Below are 13,754 nucleotides of genomic sequence, written 5' to 3'. Positions count from 1 at the left end.
ATTCCACACAGAGAGGCAACTGAAAGCACACCAGGCAGCTCCTTCTTTTAAAGTCAGCCTCTGACGTATTTTTAAAGCTTCTTCCCTTTGTTCCTTTCCATCCATTTTTGAAGTCCTTTTCAAATGCATTGGGGGGGTCATAACACGGACTGTTCCTCGTGTACAGCTGTGCAGAACTCTCACGCTAGATGGCTAGCCTTGGTTGAACATTGTTCAATATTTTATCAGATCTCTTCATACCCTCTAAGCTTATTTACAATGGAAATATGTCTGCCAAAGCTCGCCTGATGAACTCATTGGAAACCTTTCTCTGCCCTGAGCGTTGATAGGGGTTATTACCGGAAAGATAGCCAATCGATTTTTTTTTTTTTTTTTTTTTTTTTTTTTATTTCACTAGGGAAAAGGCCCCTGGGTGTTTGGTCAAATACTGATGCCAGATTTTTAGGCGCAGTCATGAAAAAGTCTTGTAGGAATCTCTCATCTGTGTAATGGTACAGGTAGCGAGAGGAAGCCCCCGAGGGAGACGGCGTGAGAGGTATTCAGACTCGCGCTGCTTTTCCTGTGGCATCAAAAACATTTTCCCTTATTTTATGGTTGTAAAGAATTGGATGAAGGTGGTTGTCATGGTGATTAGTGAGCAAACAAACCATGTGTGACGTCGGACCATGATCCCTGGTGCTGTCGCCTTCGTCTGATCGTTCGTCCTCGGTGGGCCGAACTGGATTCTATCGCCATGACAAAAGTGGAGACTATTTCTGTCTCTGTATGTGCGAGTTTCTCTTTGCATGTTGCCTTCCGAGTGTGTTCATAGCGTGCCTTGTGCCTCGAGTACATTTGTAGCTGATATGCGAGAGGCCCACACATGTCTACGCGTTCCCTCCTGCGGCCGTGCGTGTGTGTTGATCTTGTTTATGTGCCCGGCCGAGTGGTTAAGGCGTGACTGATGGGGATAGGGGAGAAACAGGAGGGGAGAAGGGAAAAGACGAATGACCTGACAGCTCCCCTATTCAACTCCTAATCACTTGGGTGGCGTGGAGGCTCTGTGTGGCGAGGAGACGCAGTGTTTGGAAATCGTGTGTGTTTGTGCGCACGTGTGTATGCGCTGCAGATTTGTGTGCGATGTTCAAAATGTTTCTCTGCTGCTTTTTGCCTCTTGTTTTGTATGTAGCAGCTCTGCATCCAGTGCAAAAAAATTTACACAAGTAAAGTGACAGAAGTCTATTTTCATTAAAGCAGTAGAAAGTAGTGTGTGCAAGCAATAGAGTGGAAAGGAAAACCCTTTTGATGGGTATTGATAAGTAGTCTAAGACGACATGACACAAGGTGTTTTGAAGAGGTGTGGTCTAAAGTCAGTATTTTTAAATGGTGATACACACTGATCTCTACCAGAGGGGAGAACGGAGCAGACTTGTTTACAACGGGCCTTCTGGGTGTAGGTGTATTTAGGTGAGCTTGTACATCAGAGACACCCTGCCAACACAGGATTTTACCTAGCGTGCTCTTGGCTGTCTAAACCAGCATCTGGATTTGTGTGTGTGTGTGTGTGTGTGTGTGTGTTTGTGTGCCAATACAATGAGCCAATGGAGGGAGTTTAGGAGTACAGTGCCATCCTTTTCTGGGTCCAGTTTAAAGATCCAAGTCTTTGTTGCTGAGGTGCCAGAACTCGGTGGCTTGTCAATGTGTTGCATCAGTAACACGTCTGTGTTCCGCTGGTCTCGTGTGCTTCGGTACGTGAGCCTCTGCTGCGTTGTGGTTTCTCTCCTTTTTGTTCCCTAGTTCACTTTTTGTTTCGGCTGTGTTGAGCCCATCCCACTTCCATCTATTCTGTGGCATTAAGTCAACACCCAAATGTATAAATTCGACAGTGTCTCGGAGGGGTAAAATTGTTATTTTTTTCATATCACGCAAGAACGAATTATTTGGACGGATCCCACCAGCTGTGTTGACAGTAGACCATTGCAGAGGCATTCCTTTATTCTAGTGAGTCTTAAGAGCCATCCGAAGGCTGCGGGTACCTGGTCCATCGGCAGTCATTGGAGGGATGTCATATTCTTCACAGTAAACCAACACGTGTGTTTGTGACACTCATTGAAAACCATTAACACTGTCGCATAAAATAAATCATCAATTACATCTTCTCCCTCCACTAATAATTTCTCAAGGCCTCGTGTCTCTAACATATTATTTGGTAACCAGAGCAACAAGTGTGGGCATGACCTTCTTTCTAACGAGTTTGGCCAAAGTGTCGCCTCGAGCGGCACGTTTTTAAAAAATATATAATTTTCACAATACAGTTAGACGTGCTAGCAGCATGATGTGTCAGAGATTTATTTGGATTTAATTTTGAATGGTGTTGCCTCAAACGATTATGCAAACAATCCAAAGTTAATGAGTTAATCATTACCAGGGTCACGTTTTTATGAAATCTGGAGATTAAGCTGGGAGCTGTTCAGTTCCGAAGCTGTCGACGATCCTTTAATTTATTTTTTACAGAGTCAACTCAAAGGTTTCTTAAAACCGCTTACTGAAGGAAAGAAATGTGTGGCAACATGTGTCTGATATGATAAAGGACTTGCTCTTTACCCCCCTCTACCTTTGCTGTCCTTAAAGGATTTTGGTGCATAAAATTGTAAAACGAGTAAAAGGCAACGCACAACATAAATTGTTGGAGTACAGATTAGTGTCAGTAAAGGGGCAGACGTAACCTCAGGCGTGAATATGAAATATAGCAGTGCTCTCAAAGCAAAGGCAAAGAGTCAAGTGTGACTATTAAGATAATGTTCTTTCAGTCTCTATTAAAAAAACAGATTAGAGACCAAGGGAATACATGTATATATGTATGAATGAATAATATACAGCCTGCTTTTTATCTGCAGGATGTGTAGATCAATTTGGCCTTATGTCTGAAGTAAATGTTTACCATCAGCACACTGCTTTTTACTTGTCAAAACGGAGAATTCATCTGCTAATCCAAAAAACGGATTCCCTTAACAGCAGTTTAAACCATTTGAATTGAAATGGCTCACAAGGTCTGTGGTGTTCAGGAGTAGTCGGGTTACCACTTTCATTGAGTGGCAACTTAACCTAAAAAATAGCAATTGGAAAAAAGTCACGACTAGTAAGATCAAAAAATTCAAGAGTATTTTTAGATTTTGGGGGTAGTTTAATTTGAAAACTGTACTAAAATGATAGAAACATGAGTCAACAAGCCAAATTCCCCGCAAACAAAGTCAATGCTTTAAAGTGTTGCCGCTTTGGGAATCACCAGCAAGCTGATCACTCATAAATAATAGTGAGTGGAGCAGCATTAAAACAGACGAGGCTGATAATCGGAACACCACGGAATAAAAGGGCGAGTAATCCAAAAACCGGCAGTGGCTTCTGATACCTCAGCCCTGTTGGTGTGTAAGTGTTTTTTTTTTTTTTTTTTTGCGTCAGAATTCAATTGCTGGAGCTTGGGTGTATGTAAACGTGTACCTGTGCGAGCAATAATCCCCATTATACACTCAAAAGTGTGTGTACCGGTAGTTGTTTGTGCTTGGGGTCTGAACGGCATCACGGTCATTACTGCCCAGGAAAGCACACGTGTGCTTTGCATGCTGTGCGCATTGCTCCCAGAGCTGCAGCCGAGCGGTTGTTACAGGGCATTTGAAGTGGATGAAGGGCCTCTGTTTTGAGTTTGTGTGAGTGAGTGAGTGAGTGCGTGTGTGTGTGTGTGTGTCTGTTTGTATCTGTGCGTGCTATATTGCCAAGAGCCACATGAAGAGTGAGAGGGAAAATGGCACATGGATACTGAGCAGGGCACAGAGAGGGACGGGTGTGTTTGTGTGCACCATTTTTCGGCAGTGTGTTTCTCATCATTAGGGAGAATATGGAGAAAGAGTGAAGGCACTGTGCGTTGGTGTGTGTTGGTGTGCGTGGCAGCCACGGGCTCTCACAGCAGCCTGATAATGAACACATTGATCTGCAGCAGAGAGGGAAAGGACCGACCTCTCCATGTATTAACAGAGACCGTAGAATCTTTCATTAATGCGGCTCGTTTATGTTATTTATCTCATTTTCTGTCCGTCGCCTTTTTTATTCAGCCCTCTCTAAAGCCCACTTGTTTTGTTTTCACTTTTTTTGTCTTTGGAAACTCTTTCCAAATTGGGAAAATATGGTTGTCAGTGGAGACTTTGTTATACATCTTGTTTTCTTTTTTCCTTTGGATGAGGATAGCGGTTTGCTGTTGCCACCATCCTTGATGCTAAGCTAACCCTCACCAGTTTTGTGGTTATGGTTGACGCTGAATTTTGATTGTGTACGAATGTATAATAGAACAATTTCCACAAAGGCACGCGTGAAGACAGCATATTGTAATGCATTTGATAAATAATAAAATTAGAAAAAGCCTGATAGCCGTATAGCTGAACAAGTCCTTGTCCTCCCTGTAGAAGAGTCTGAGGACTGTGTTAATATAACAAAATGAAGCCCCCTCTCTTTTCTAGGAATGCGAGGGCCTGGCAAGACGTATACACTTTAATGTCTCAATTGTTTCAATATAAACGGTGCTTTATTGTCTATACATTGACAAAGTTGAAGATTTTTAACAATGTTCTACATTGTCTCACAGTCAGCGCCATTTGTTCACTACCTTTCCTTGGGGACATTAAACAGCCATAAACGCATCTGAAGCCGCTACAAGACAGTATTACCATATCCTTTCTTCACTGAATCCTTCACACTGGCATTTTTTCTGCGTTTCTTTCTAATAATCTCTGTCCTCCTCCCCTTGTTTCTGTCAACCCCCACCCTCCGTTTTCACTGTCTTTGCCTCTTACAACAATTCAATGAAGTCTACTTGTATTATTAAAACAGGCTTACAAAACTATACTATATTATTAAAACAGGCTTACGAAAGTGGCAAAGCAAAAACATAGTGAACTCTTAACAATAAAATCTCTTCTCTCGCATCCACCTCCCCATCCTTTGGTAATTTATAGAACTTAATTGCCGTGATGATACTTTGAAGGCAAACAAACAACAATAAAATAGAAACGTTACATTTTACTGTTGGTGTGTGTGTGTGTGCGTGTGTGTGCGTTTTGTCTTTTGAAACTGATATTGAGCAACGCTTTCTGTTCATTATTTTTAATAAAAAAACTACAAATCCATATTTAGAACAGTCCTGTTGATTGCTTTCTTTACTCTTTTTCCTCTTTACTAGATGTATCTTGTTGTCACGTTTGGTTACATCAAACTCACTCTTAAACCCTGTGTGTAAAATGCCCAATAAAGACGGCGAGGAATTTAAAGAACCTTCCCGTTTCTTGTCCATCTCCAGACCAACATCCCGTTCCTCCAAAATGTTTTCAACAACCACCAGTTCCTGCACTCCACCGTGGACACCCAGTTCATCGACGAGAACCAGGAACTCTTCAACCTGAAACCCACCCAGAACCGAGCCCAGAAGCTGCTGCACTACCTGGGTGAGTGTGTGGGCGGTAGACGCGCTCACTAGCTATGATGCTCCAGCTGTGTTTCTGGCTGCCTTTTATCTAATGATGGGTTCAGTCTGATTCAAAGTGTACATTCAACCAGGCCCATAGACCATGAGCCGGCATTATGAGGTTAAGGGCTCTGAAATATCCTCTGACCAATTATGTTCTGATTGTTTTTGTGGCTTTCACATTGTTTCATAACCAGGAAGTAAAACAATAGATGTATAAGATCAGCTGATTGTGGTACATTCTGTGAGCATTCAAGATCTTCAACGGAAACCTGGACTGGAAAAATCAAGGTTTCTTTAGTCGTACTTAAAATGAACGATTTTCTCTAAGTTGCTCTATAATTACTGTAAAGCATAACCAGCGTAGACTTTGGTTCATTTTACCCTTTTACCAAAACCATAGAGAAAAGCAAGGGAATGTCGCTGAAAATAGAATTACTCAAATAGTGGATGTGGTAATTATAAAAGATGTATTTCTATAAGGATTTACTGCTACAGCAAATGTACTAAAAACCTGTTGTATAAACATATGACCAGGAGCCTTTTTTGCCTTTAGTACTGATTTGTTATAAACCTCATTGATTATTTTCTTTTTGTTGTTGTCTTTAAATGTTTGATATGTTGCAGAGCTGCCTCTGACTCGTATCCTCTTTTTGTATACAGGTCATGTGATGGTAAATGGACCAACCACACCAATCCCAGTGAAGGCCAAGCCCTCCTCCATAGACCCCGTCATCCCTCCTGGCACCATGGGTATGTCAATCACATACAGCCAATGGCCATCGAATGTCATTTAGCCGACGCTTTATACAATAAGTGCATTTCAACGGTAGAGATACAAACTCAGAAGAACAAGTAACAAGAAAGTACAATTTTCATCAAGTAAGCAGTTTCAAAACATGTTAGACAAGTGCCATTATAAGTACAACTTAAGTGCTGCAGTTTGTTAGTGTTTTAGTCAAGGTATAGTCTAAAGAGGTGTGTCTTGTGTTTTTGGGGAAAGATGTAAAGGCTCTCTGCAGCTATTCACCTATCAAAATAAGATTTTATACCGTGCCAAAGCATTTAAAGCAGTTATTGCAATCGAGATTTAACAAAGAAATTCAACAAGACCCGCAAATGCTCATTAAATACTGTATTTTATATATTTCACTGGGCAATGTTACCACACTAATGCCACACTCCAGCCCCTTATTGCCTGTATTACATTTGGAAAAAATGAGCATGGCACTGCCACTGCAAGGGTTAGGGGTTTAATTTCTCCAGGGACACCCCTGCTAAAAATATTCAACATATGTGGATCCGTAGGGCACTTTGGATAATAGCCCCCGCCGAAATGACAAATGGGCTGTCGAACAGGCCGATGGCTGCTGGCGGACAGGCCTTCCTAAATGGCTCAGTTTAGCGCTCAAGGAGGAAAAGGGTTTTGGCCCAGAGAGCTCCGCTGAGCTGTGAGTACAGGGATGAGAGGGTGCGGTTCATTGCTCATGAATGGAAGAAGTTCTGTGCTTCTCTCACACCTGCTCTGCACAAGAACCCCTGGAGTCCCTCAGGGAAGGCCTGAGGTCAAGCAGGGCTCTTTGAGGAGCTTGTTCAGCCACTGCAGGTTTTTTTTTTTTTGTTCCTTTCAATAGCTTCTCTGTCTTCGGGAGTTTCGAAAGGTTAAACGAATTCTGAAATATAAAAAAAAAAAAAAACATTTTGAAGTAACAATTGGAGATGCTTATTTTTTTAGTACGCGTTTGTTTGTGGAACACGTGGTCTGTGATGCCATTTAGAAATGTTCTTTTTCTTCTTCCCCATTGCGCTCCCAGGATATTGTTTTTGACAGGGGAGATGGGGGGGCAGGCAAACTGGATTGACTTTTTGCCGCTGCTCCTTTTGACGGCATCACAGTATTGAGCTGCATCAATCTGACATGTTTATCAGCATCGTGTTCTACCCAGTGAGCACAAATTTATAACAAAATAATATGAATCCTAATCAGGCGTAGCTCCCCAAACTGACATCTAAAACCATGCACAGTGGAACGTAATGGAGGTGAACGAGACAATATAATCTGGCGTGTTTGTATTAGTTTGCATGTGACTGACTGAGTGAGTTTCCCTGCTTACCTGCACCGTGTTCAGGGCCCTGTGGCCCGTCGCCCTCATTGCAGGCACACGGTACTTCATCTTTAAAACTCACTCACACATGTCCTGTACTGGAGAGGTCCTCTATAGGCAGTACACGTTTGTGTACACCATACTGTAAGTAGCTGATGAAGTAGTTTGCTGTAGCACATGCACGCACAGAGGCACACCTAAAGCCTACTAATGAAATGTGTAATGTGCTTATATCCTTTTCTTTCATTCGGCAGAGGGATTGGGAGGAGAGCGGGATTAGGGCTGTATTATCACACTCTATGGATGGCGGGAGGGATGGGGGCATTTGAGGGGAAAAAAGGGGTTATGAAAGGAGAGGAGAGGGTGCAGCCAGTGCATAATCCTTAAATGTGGAGAAAATCGCCACAGTGGCAGTGAGGGAGATACGGATGGATACGCTGACGCAGGATACATGGATTCAAAGAGGAAGGCAGGGAGGGCGAGGGAGGAAGTAGGGGTGTAAAGGTGGACCACTTGCACAATACAGAGGAGCAAAGATCCCAACATTGTCATATCTTAAAACACATCACCTATGGATCAGGAGAAAGAGGAACTATAAAATGCGTCGTACAGGAGTTCCCTTCGCACCGGGGAGAGAAGGTTGAGTGTCTCTGAGAGACAGGCAGAGTGTCTCCTGACACAACATGTGGAGCACTGAAAGGGCATTATTTTCTAATTAGGATTTGTAGTCTAAAACGTTAGCTGTGAGGGCTGATTGCTGGTGCTTCATCAATGGGTGTAGAAGTACACCCTGTTCCAATTATTGTCTGGAGATATTTAACGGAGGACATGTAGAGGTTAATCAGCAGATGCCTAGCTTTAGGAGGTCAATAAAAATGACACACTACTTTCCTCCTTCCAATTGTTCGCTGTAATTCCATTCTTAAGATTATCCTAAAAGCATAGTTTGTTTGAAAAAAATGCAACATCTAAGCTCCAAATGGACTAAACGTCTTGAATAATTTCCTGTTTTTAGTTTTTGATGATTTCATTAGCCATCTTCAAACAGAAAGGGGTTTTTTTATTTTTTCGTCTTGCTTTTGCTTAGCTCTGAAAGAAATTCATAGGTAGCTTAAAAGAAGAAAGGGAGTCGTACAGTCTTGAAATGTGGCTTTCTGAATCCTCAAGATATCCTCTGCGAGAAACTTTTTTTTGTCTTTGTTCTTAAAACATTTCTTTCATTTGTTTGTTCCACACCTCCAATAGAGCTATTTTGAGGAAAACAAATCATGTTCTTGAAGTGAAAAAAAGTTTTCTAGCAGGCAGTATAATAGAAGTTATGACAAATAGCAACCAATAGCTTAATGCAAACGTTACATACATATTTGGTAGACCGTATAGAGACAAATACATTTAGTGAATTCAGAATTAACTTTTCTGTAGTGCAGAACACGTTTCCATTTAATTAATTGGCTTTTCCAGCACACCTGACTGTAATAAAGCTTTGTCTAGCGCTCCCACTGGGATGCGCCAATTAAAAGTTTCCCAAACACAAGGACTCCGTACATTTAGCGCACTTCTCAGAGGACGGTGACGACTCAAGCTGTTGTTTCTCCCCGATTATCCACCACACAGATTGCCAAATAGAGAAAATGCCTCTGAGCATTGTAGCTTGCACCGCCTGGAAACATTAGCCCAGACGAGAGGGGGCCCAAACGAGGTGTGGAATGACCGGGGTGAAGAGGGGAGCAGTGAGGGCTGTGAAGCTGGATAGTGGGAGCGGGGTGTTATCGATGCGAAGGAAAATGTGTGCGTAAGTGGTTCAATTGTCAAAAGGAGCATCCATTTGGGACTTGTATCTCTTTATTACTTTCTCTTTCTGCGGTGTGCCATAGGACACACACACACACACACACCAAAACACTGACTGCATTCCGCTTGGAAACAAATCGCATTCAAAGGCCATAGTTTGGTCCCAGAGCACAAGCCCTAATTTCCTCTCTGTTATGCTGAAGAGTGGAGAGAGAAAAAATAAACAAAATAAAATTATGCATGCTCAAAGTCCTCCCATTTCTCTCACAACTTGTTTTTTCTATGTTTGGGGTGTTCTCCAGTCAGCTGTATTATAAAGAGATCTCGATAAGTTCAAAGTGTCTGCATTAGTTACGGCGGTGTGATTTAACCAAGCTCATCTAGCATGGGGAATAATAAGCGACGCAGAGATGCAGGGAGAGTGGGATGGAGAGGGAGAGGGAGAGGGGTACAAAGGGTTGGAGGACAACTAGGCAGGTAGGTCTCATTTACTAATCTAATTGATTGATATTTGTACACACTGCAGTGAGAGAAGATCCCAATTCCACCTCCAATATTTGATTGCCTGTGGTTGTGCTTGTGCTAAATTGCAAGGCATGGAGAGGAAAGCGCGATGAGAAAAGATCCGCGATAGGATAAGGGGGCTTGGCTGGGGCTTTCTGCACGTTTTACCTTGTTTGCTTTGAGAACAATTAGTTTTTATGAACTGGAAGTTACGGCATTTGTCTTGGGAATTCCACAGCGAAAGATTAAATTCCTGCTTGTGGAATATTGCTTGTGGCTGAGGGGGTTTAGATTAGAAACATTCACCTAAAGCCCAACATGTCAAGCAGTCTTCATCCTGGGGTTTCTTGGAAGTGGATCTTGCAATGTAATCAGAAATAATGTATTCAAAAACGTGTATCTCTTATACAAGTTTGTAAAGCTTTTGTCTTGCCAGGGTCCGTGTACAGTTTGATGTTTTGATGCTTATTCTTTAATCGGAACGAACATACAGAAAAATAAATAATATACTTGTATTTGTTGTCTTAATCCTGGCAATTTTTGTTCTTTCAAATCTTTTTTTGTTTTTGACTTTGACGAGAAAAGTAAAGCATGTCGGGTAACCCGGAAGTAAGAGTATACTGTTACTTACTCAGTAAATAGAATGACCGTACTTATATTCAGTCTATGACAAAGCACTTACCAGGGTATTAGAAGAAAAATTCATACGTAATTGAACCTGACCCTACTCGATTGCAAATGTTAATATTGTGCATTCATATATTTTTATTTTTATTTCCTTAAAACATACACATGTGAGACATCTTGAGAGAGAAACTCTGCTTTCCTTGTTTCAGTCTTATACAAAAGCTGATCGTCAGCTCCTAAAACAGTGCTCACACACAAGCACAGTGCTAACTCATTATTAAGAGCAAATTGCCTGCATAAAGATGATGGGATATTTGTCGGTGGAATTGAACAGGTTGGAGGTTGAATAATGATGACAGTGATGATACGCCAATGAGCACGAAGATGGGAAGGTCAGGATGTGTGACAGTGTGGTAACTGAAGCAAGGTCGACTGAAGGCTCATTAAAAACTATCCAAATGTCTCTATTTTCGGCCTTAATGGCCCCATGATCGACACATGCACACTCTTCCATGTAGGCATGTTCTGAAAGGGTATTTATTGTGCTTCTCAGTCTTCTCTATTTTTTTGTTTAAAACTGAAAAATAGTTTTCGATGAATCACTAAAACGTACACGGACTCACCACTTTGTACCAGGCTGATCACACAGTACAAAGCTCACGCACTGGGATCTCCTTTTGCACTAAACGGTAGCAGCCGAAATGAGCTGCTGCCAGCAGGAAAAATCCAGTTTTACAAATCGGCGCGCTTTGTATCTAGTAAAAATGGCTGCTGGACATGAATTTTAGTTTTCTTTTCTCGTTGATCTACTTGAGCTGTGAGCCATTGGAGCCAAGACAAGTGCCAGACTTGAATTTTAATTTTAATTGAAAATACTGTGTAAATAGCATCTGTTTATCTTCTTCCCCTTTGCCACTTGAATATATTGTTTCATTACCCCGGTGTACCATTTCTCTCAAACATTCATCGCTCCCTCTCTCCCTCCTTCGCTCAAAGGCGACCCTCCGATAGGTTTCCGGGACGTGTTGCTGCGTGACGGCCCCGAGGGATTCGCCAAGGCTGTCCGTGCCCACAAAGGCCTGTTGCTAATGGATACCACCTTCAGGGATGCCCACCAATCGCTCCTGGCGACCAGGGTTCGTACCCACGACCTGAAGAAGATCTCGCCGTTTGTCAGCCATAACTTCAACAACCTTTTCAGCCTGGAGAACTGGGGAGGTGAGTGTGTCTCTGTGCGGAATTACAATGTGTGAGAGCTTTTCGTCGTGGTGAAGTCGTTCCACAACAAACCGCAACTCTCTGGATGACATGGGAGCTGGTTGGAAGAACTAGGCTAAAAGCGTCCCATTGCTTCCGATCTTTAGGCTAAGCTCCTGGTTTCCCTTAGTTTGATAGTGTAGGAACGGGGGAGTTGAACAAGACTTGCATTCATACAAGAAACTACAGCAACACCTCTACTCAGCCTTATAAGACAGGCTTGAATTTCACTTTTTATCATGGTAAGCATTTTAGTTAAACTCTACGTGCTCCCACATTTTAATGTTTTAACAGTGATTGCAATTTACTTCCCACTCCTGCTGTAGATCTGATTGTACCTCTTTGTTCTTCTTATTTGGGATATGAAAACATGCAACTGAACGCATATCTCATCTCCCACAAGTCAGTCTTCAGTGAGTTCCCTCAATAGAAAATCAATGTTCTTTTTACCTGCTCTTAAATGAATAGAGACAATTATGCGTCGTTGAAACTTCTTGAGGCGTGAAGAGTCCAATAGCTCACCGTCCCTTGTTCCTTTTCAATAACTGAAATTGTCCAGAGAACAATGCCACAGGCCTCATGTTCAGTCGATGACGAGGCCAATTATCAACACTTGTTGATAATGGTCGATGTGAATTGTTATGAACTGATTTCGAAGAGAAGTTTCAGTTTTCCTGTTTGACCACTCGGGATACTGACATTTGTGGAAGAGATGTGCTCAGTGAACCTCCTGAGGATGAAACATTTAATTTAACGCTCAATTATGCAAAACTACTCTGAGCGATTGGGCCTATTTTACAAGGGCTGCTTTCAGTAGATCACAAGAACAAACATAAGAAGTCCTGAAGTAAAAATGTTCCTGTTCAAGGACTGCGCTCATCGTTAAATGGTTAAGCAAAGTCAGGGAGAGAAGCTGTCCAGTGAAACCTTTTCAGTGCACTAAACCAAGTTGATCATGGTTCTCCAGTTAGTCTAAAACACCGTTTTATTGCAATAGGAGAGCACTTTGAGGACATACCACATCAAATAACTGCCTTCTCGTCTCATGTTTGAACAGATAAAAAGGTTATTGCAAAAGTAAAAACGAGATATTTGGACAGAAGATGCTTAAACCCTTCCCGGACTGCCATCTCTCGGCACGTCCTGATGTTATTACGAGACTGACCAGAGAAAGATGATACCAGTTTAATAGCCGTGTTTGAGTACGTACATTAAAAGTACATCTGTGCACCGAGCCTGTGAAACCTCTCCGTGAACTCACGTCTTCACTCCACGTCTGTGGGAGGTTGTTAAAAAGGTCTCATTACATTGTCTGAGACGCTTCTGAAAGGTGAAAGGGCTACCATTAAGGGAAATGTTTCCCTTTAACATTTATCTAATATTTGATTCGATTATTATAAGACTTTAAAAATACTGACAGAAGTATGTTGCTGTTTTTTTCCTTCATTAATAGTCACGCTGCAAGACCAGCACCTCTGAGCTGGCTTCACTTCTGAGGCTCCCACCGCTCTCCTAGAGTGTCTCACTGGGTCTACACAGTCCAAAAGGATGATTAGGCCCTTGAAATAATAGTGATCCATCTCCCTCAGACATGTCTATATGTTTTACTAATGAAAGGGCACAAACTGAGCCAGTCTAAAAAAAAAAAAAAAAAAACCTGATCGAAAGCATGCTTTGAGATTTCAAGCTTTGTGTTTGCTAAACCAAGCCTCAGCCATTCTCCCAATGAACTTCTCTAAAGCCAGAAAGAAGCCGTTGGTCAGATCTAAACAAACTATAGCCGGGGATCTGCTATTCATTATGACTGATAATTCATATTTATTTACTTTACACTCGCTTCAACCGACTGTTCTATAAAAAAACATGATCATCCTGAGCTGACAATGTGATGAAGACTCTTCAGTGGGGATTTGCTACGGAATGAAGCTGACAGTGAACCCTGTGGCGCGGTCTGGTCCCTGAACCGAATCCACTTATGATGA

At 42.1% G+C, this 13,754-nt stretch overlaps 1 protein-coding gene across 2 annotated transcripts in view; it reads left to right on the top strand.

Annotated features, from left to right (window-relative positions):
• The window catches only part of pcxb (pyruvate carboxylase b), a 201,768-nt gene that overhangs the window by 151,446 nt on the left and 36,568 nt on the right, over positions 1-13,754 (top strand). For both annotated transcript variants that reach the window (XR_009955921.1, XM_037477991.2), the window contains exons 13-15: positions 5,324-5,468; positions 6,152-6,241; positions 11,512-11,733. Coding sequence is in view for 1 of the 2 variants with exons in the window: in XM_037477991.2 (XP_037333888.1) it covers positions 5,324-5,468; positions 6,152-6,241; positions 11,512-11,733 (457 nt within the window). In the remaining variant the exon portion in view is untranslated. The remainder of the gene's footprint in view (positions 1-5,323; positions 5,469-6,151; positions 6,242-11,511; positions 11,734-13,754) is intronic.

The sequence above is a fragment of the Pungitius pungitius genome, chromosome 1 (genome assembly GCF_949316345.1).
Source record: "Pungitius pungitius chromosome 1, fPunPun2.1, whole genome shotgun sequence".
NCBI lineage: Eukaryota > Metazoa > Chordata > Actinopteri > Perciformes > Gasterosteidae > Pungitius > Pungitius pungitius.
This window is presented reverse-complemented; position numbering and strand designations above follow the sequence as displayed.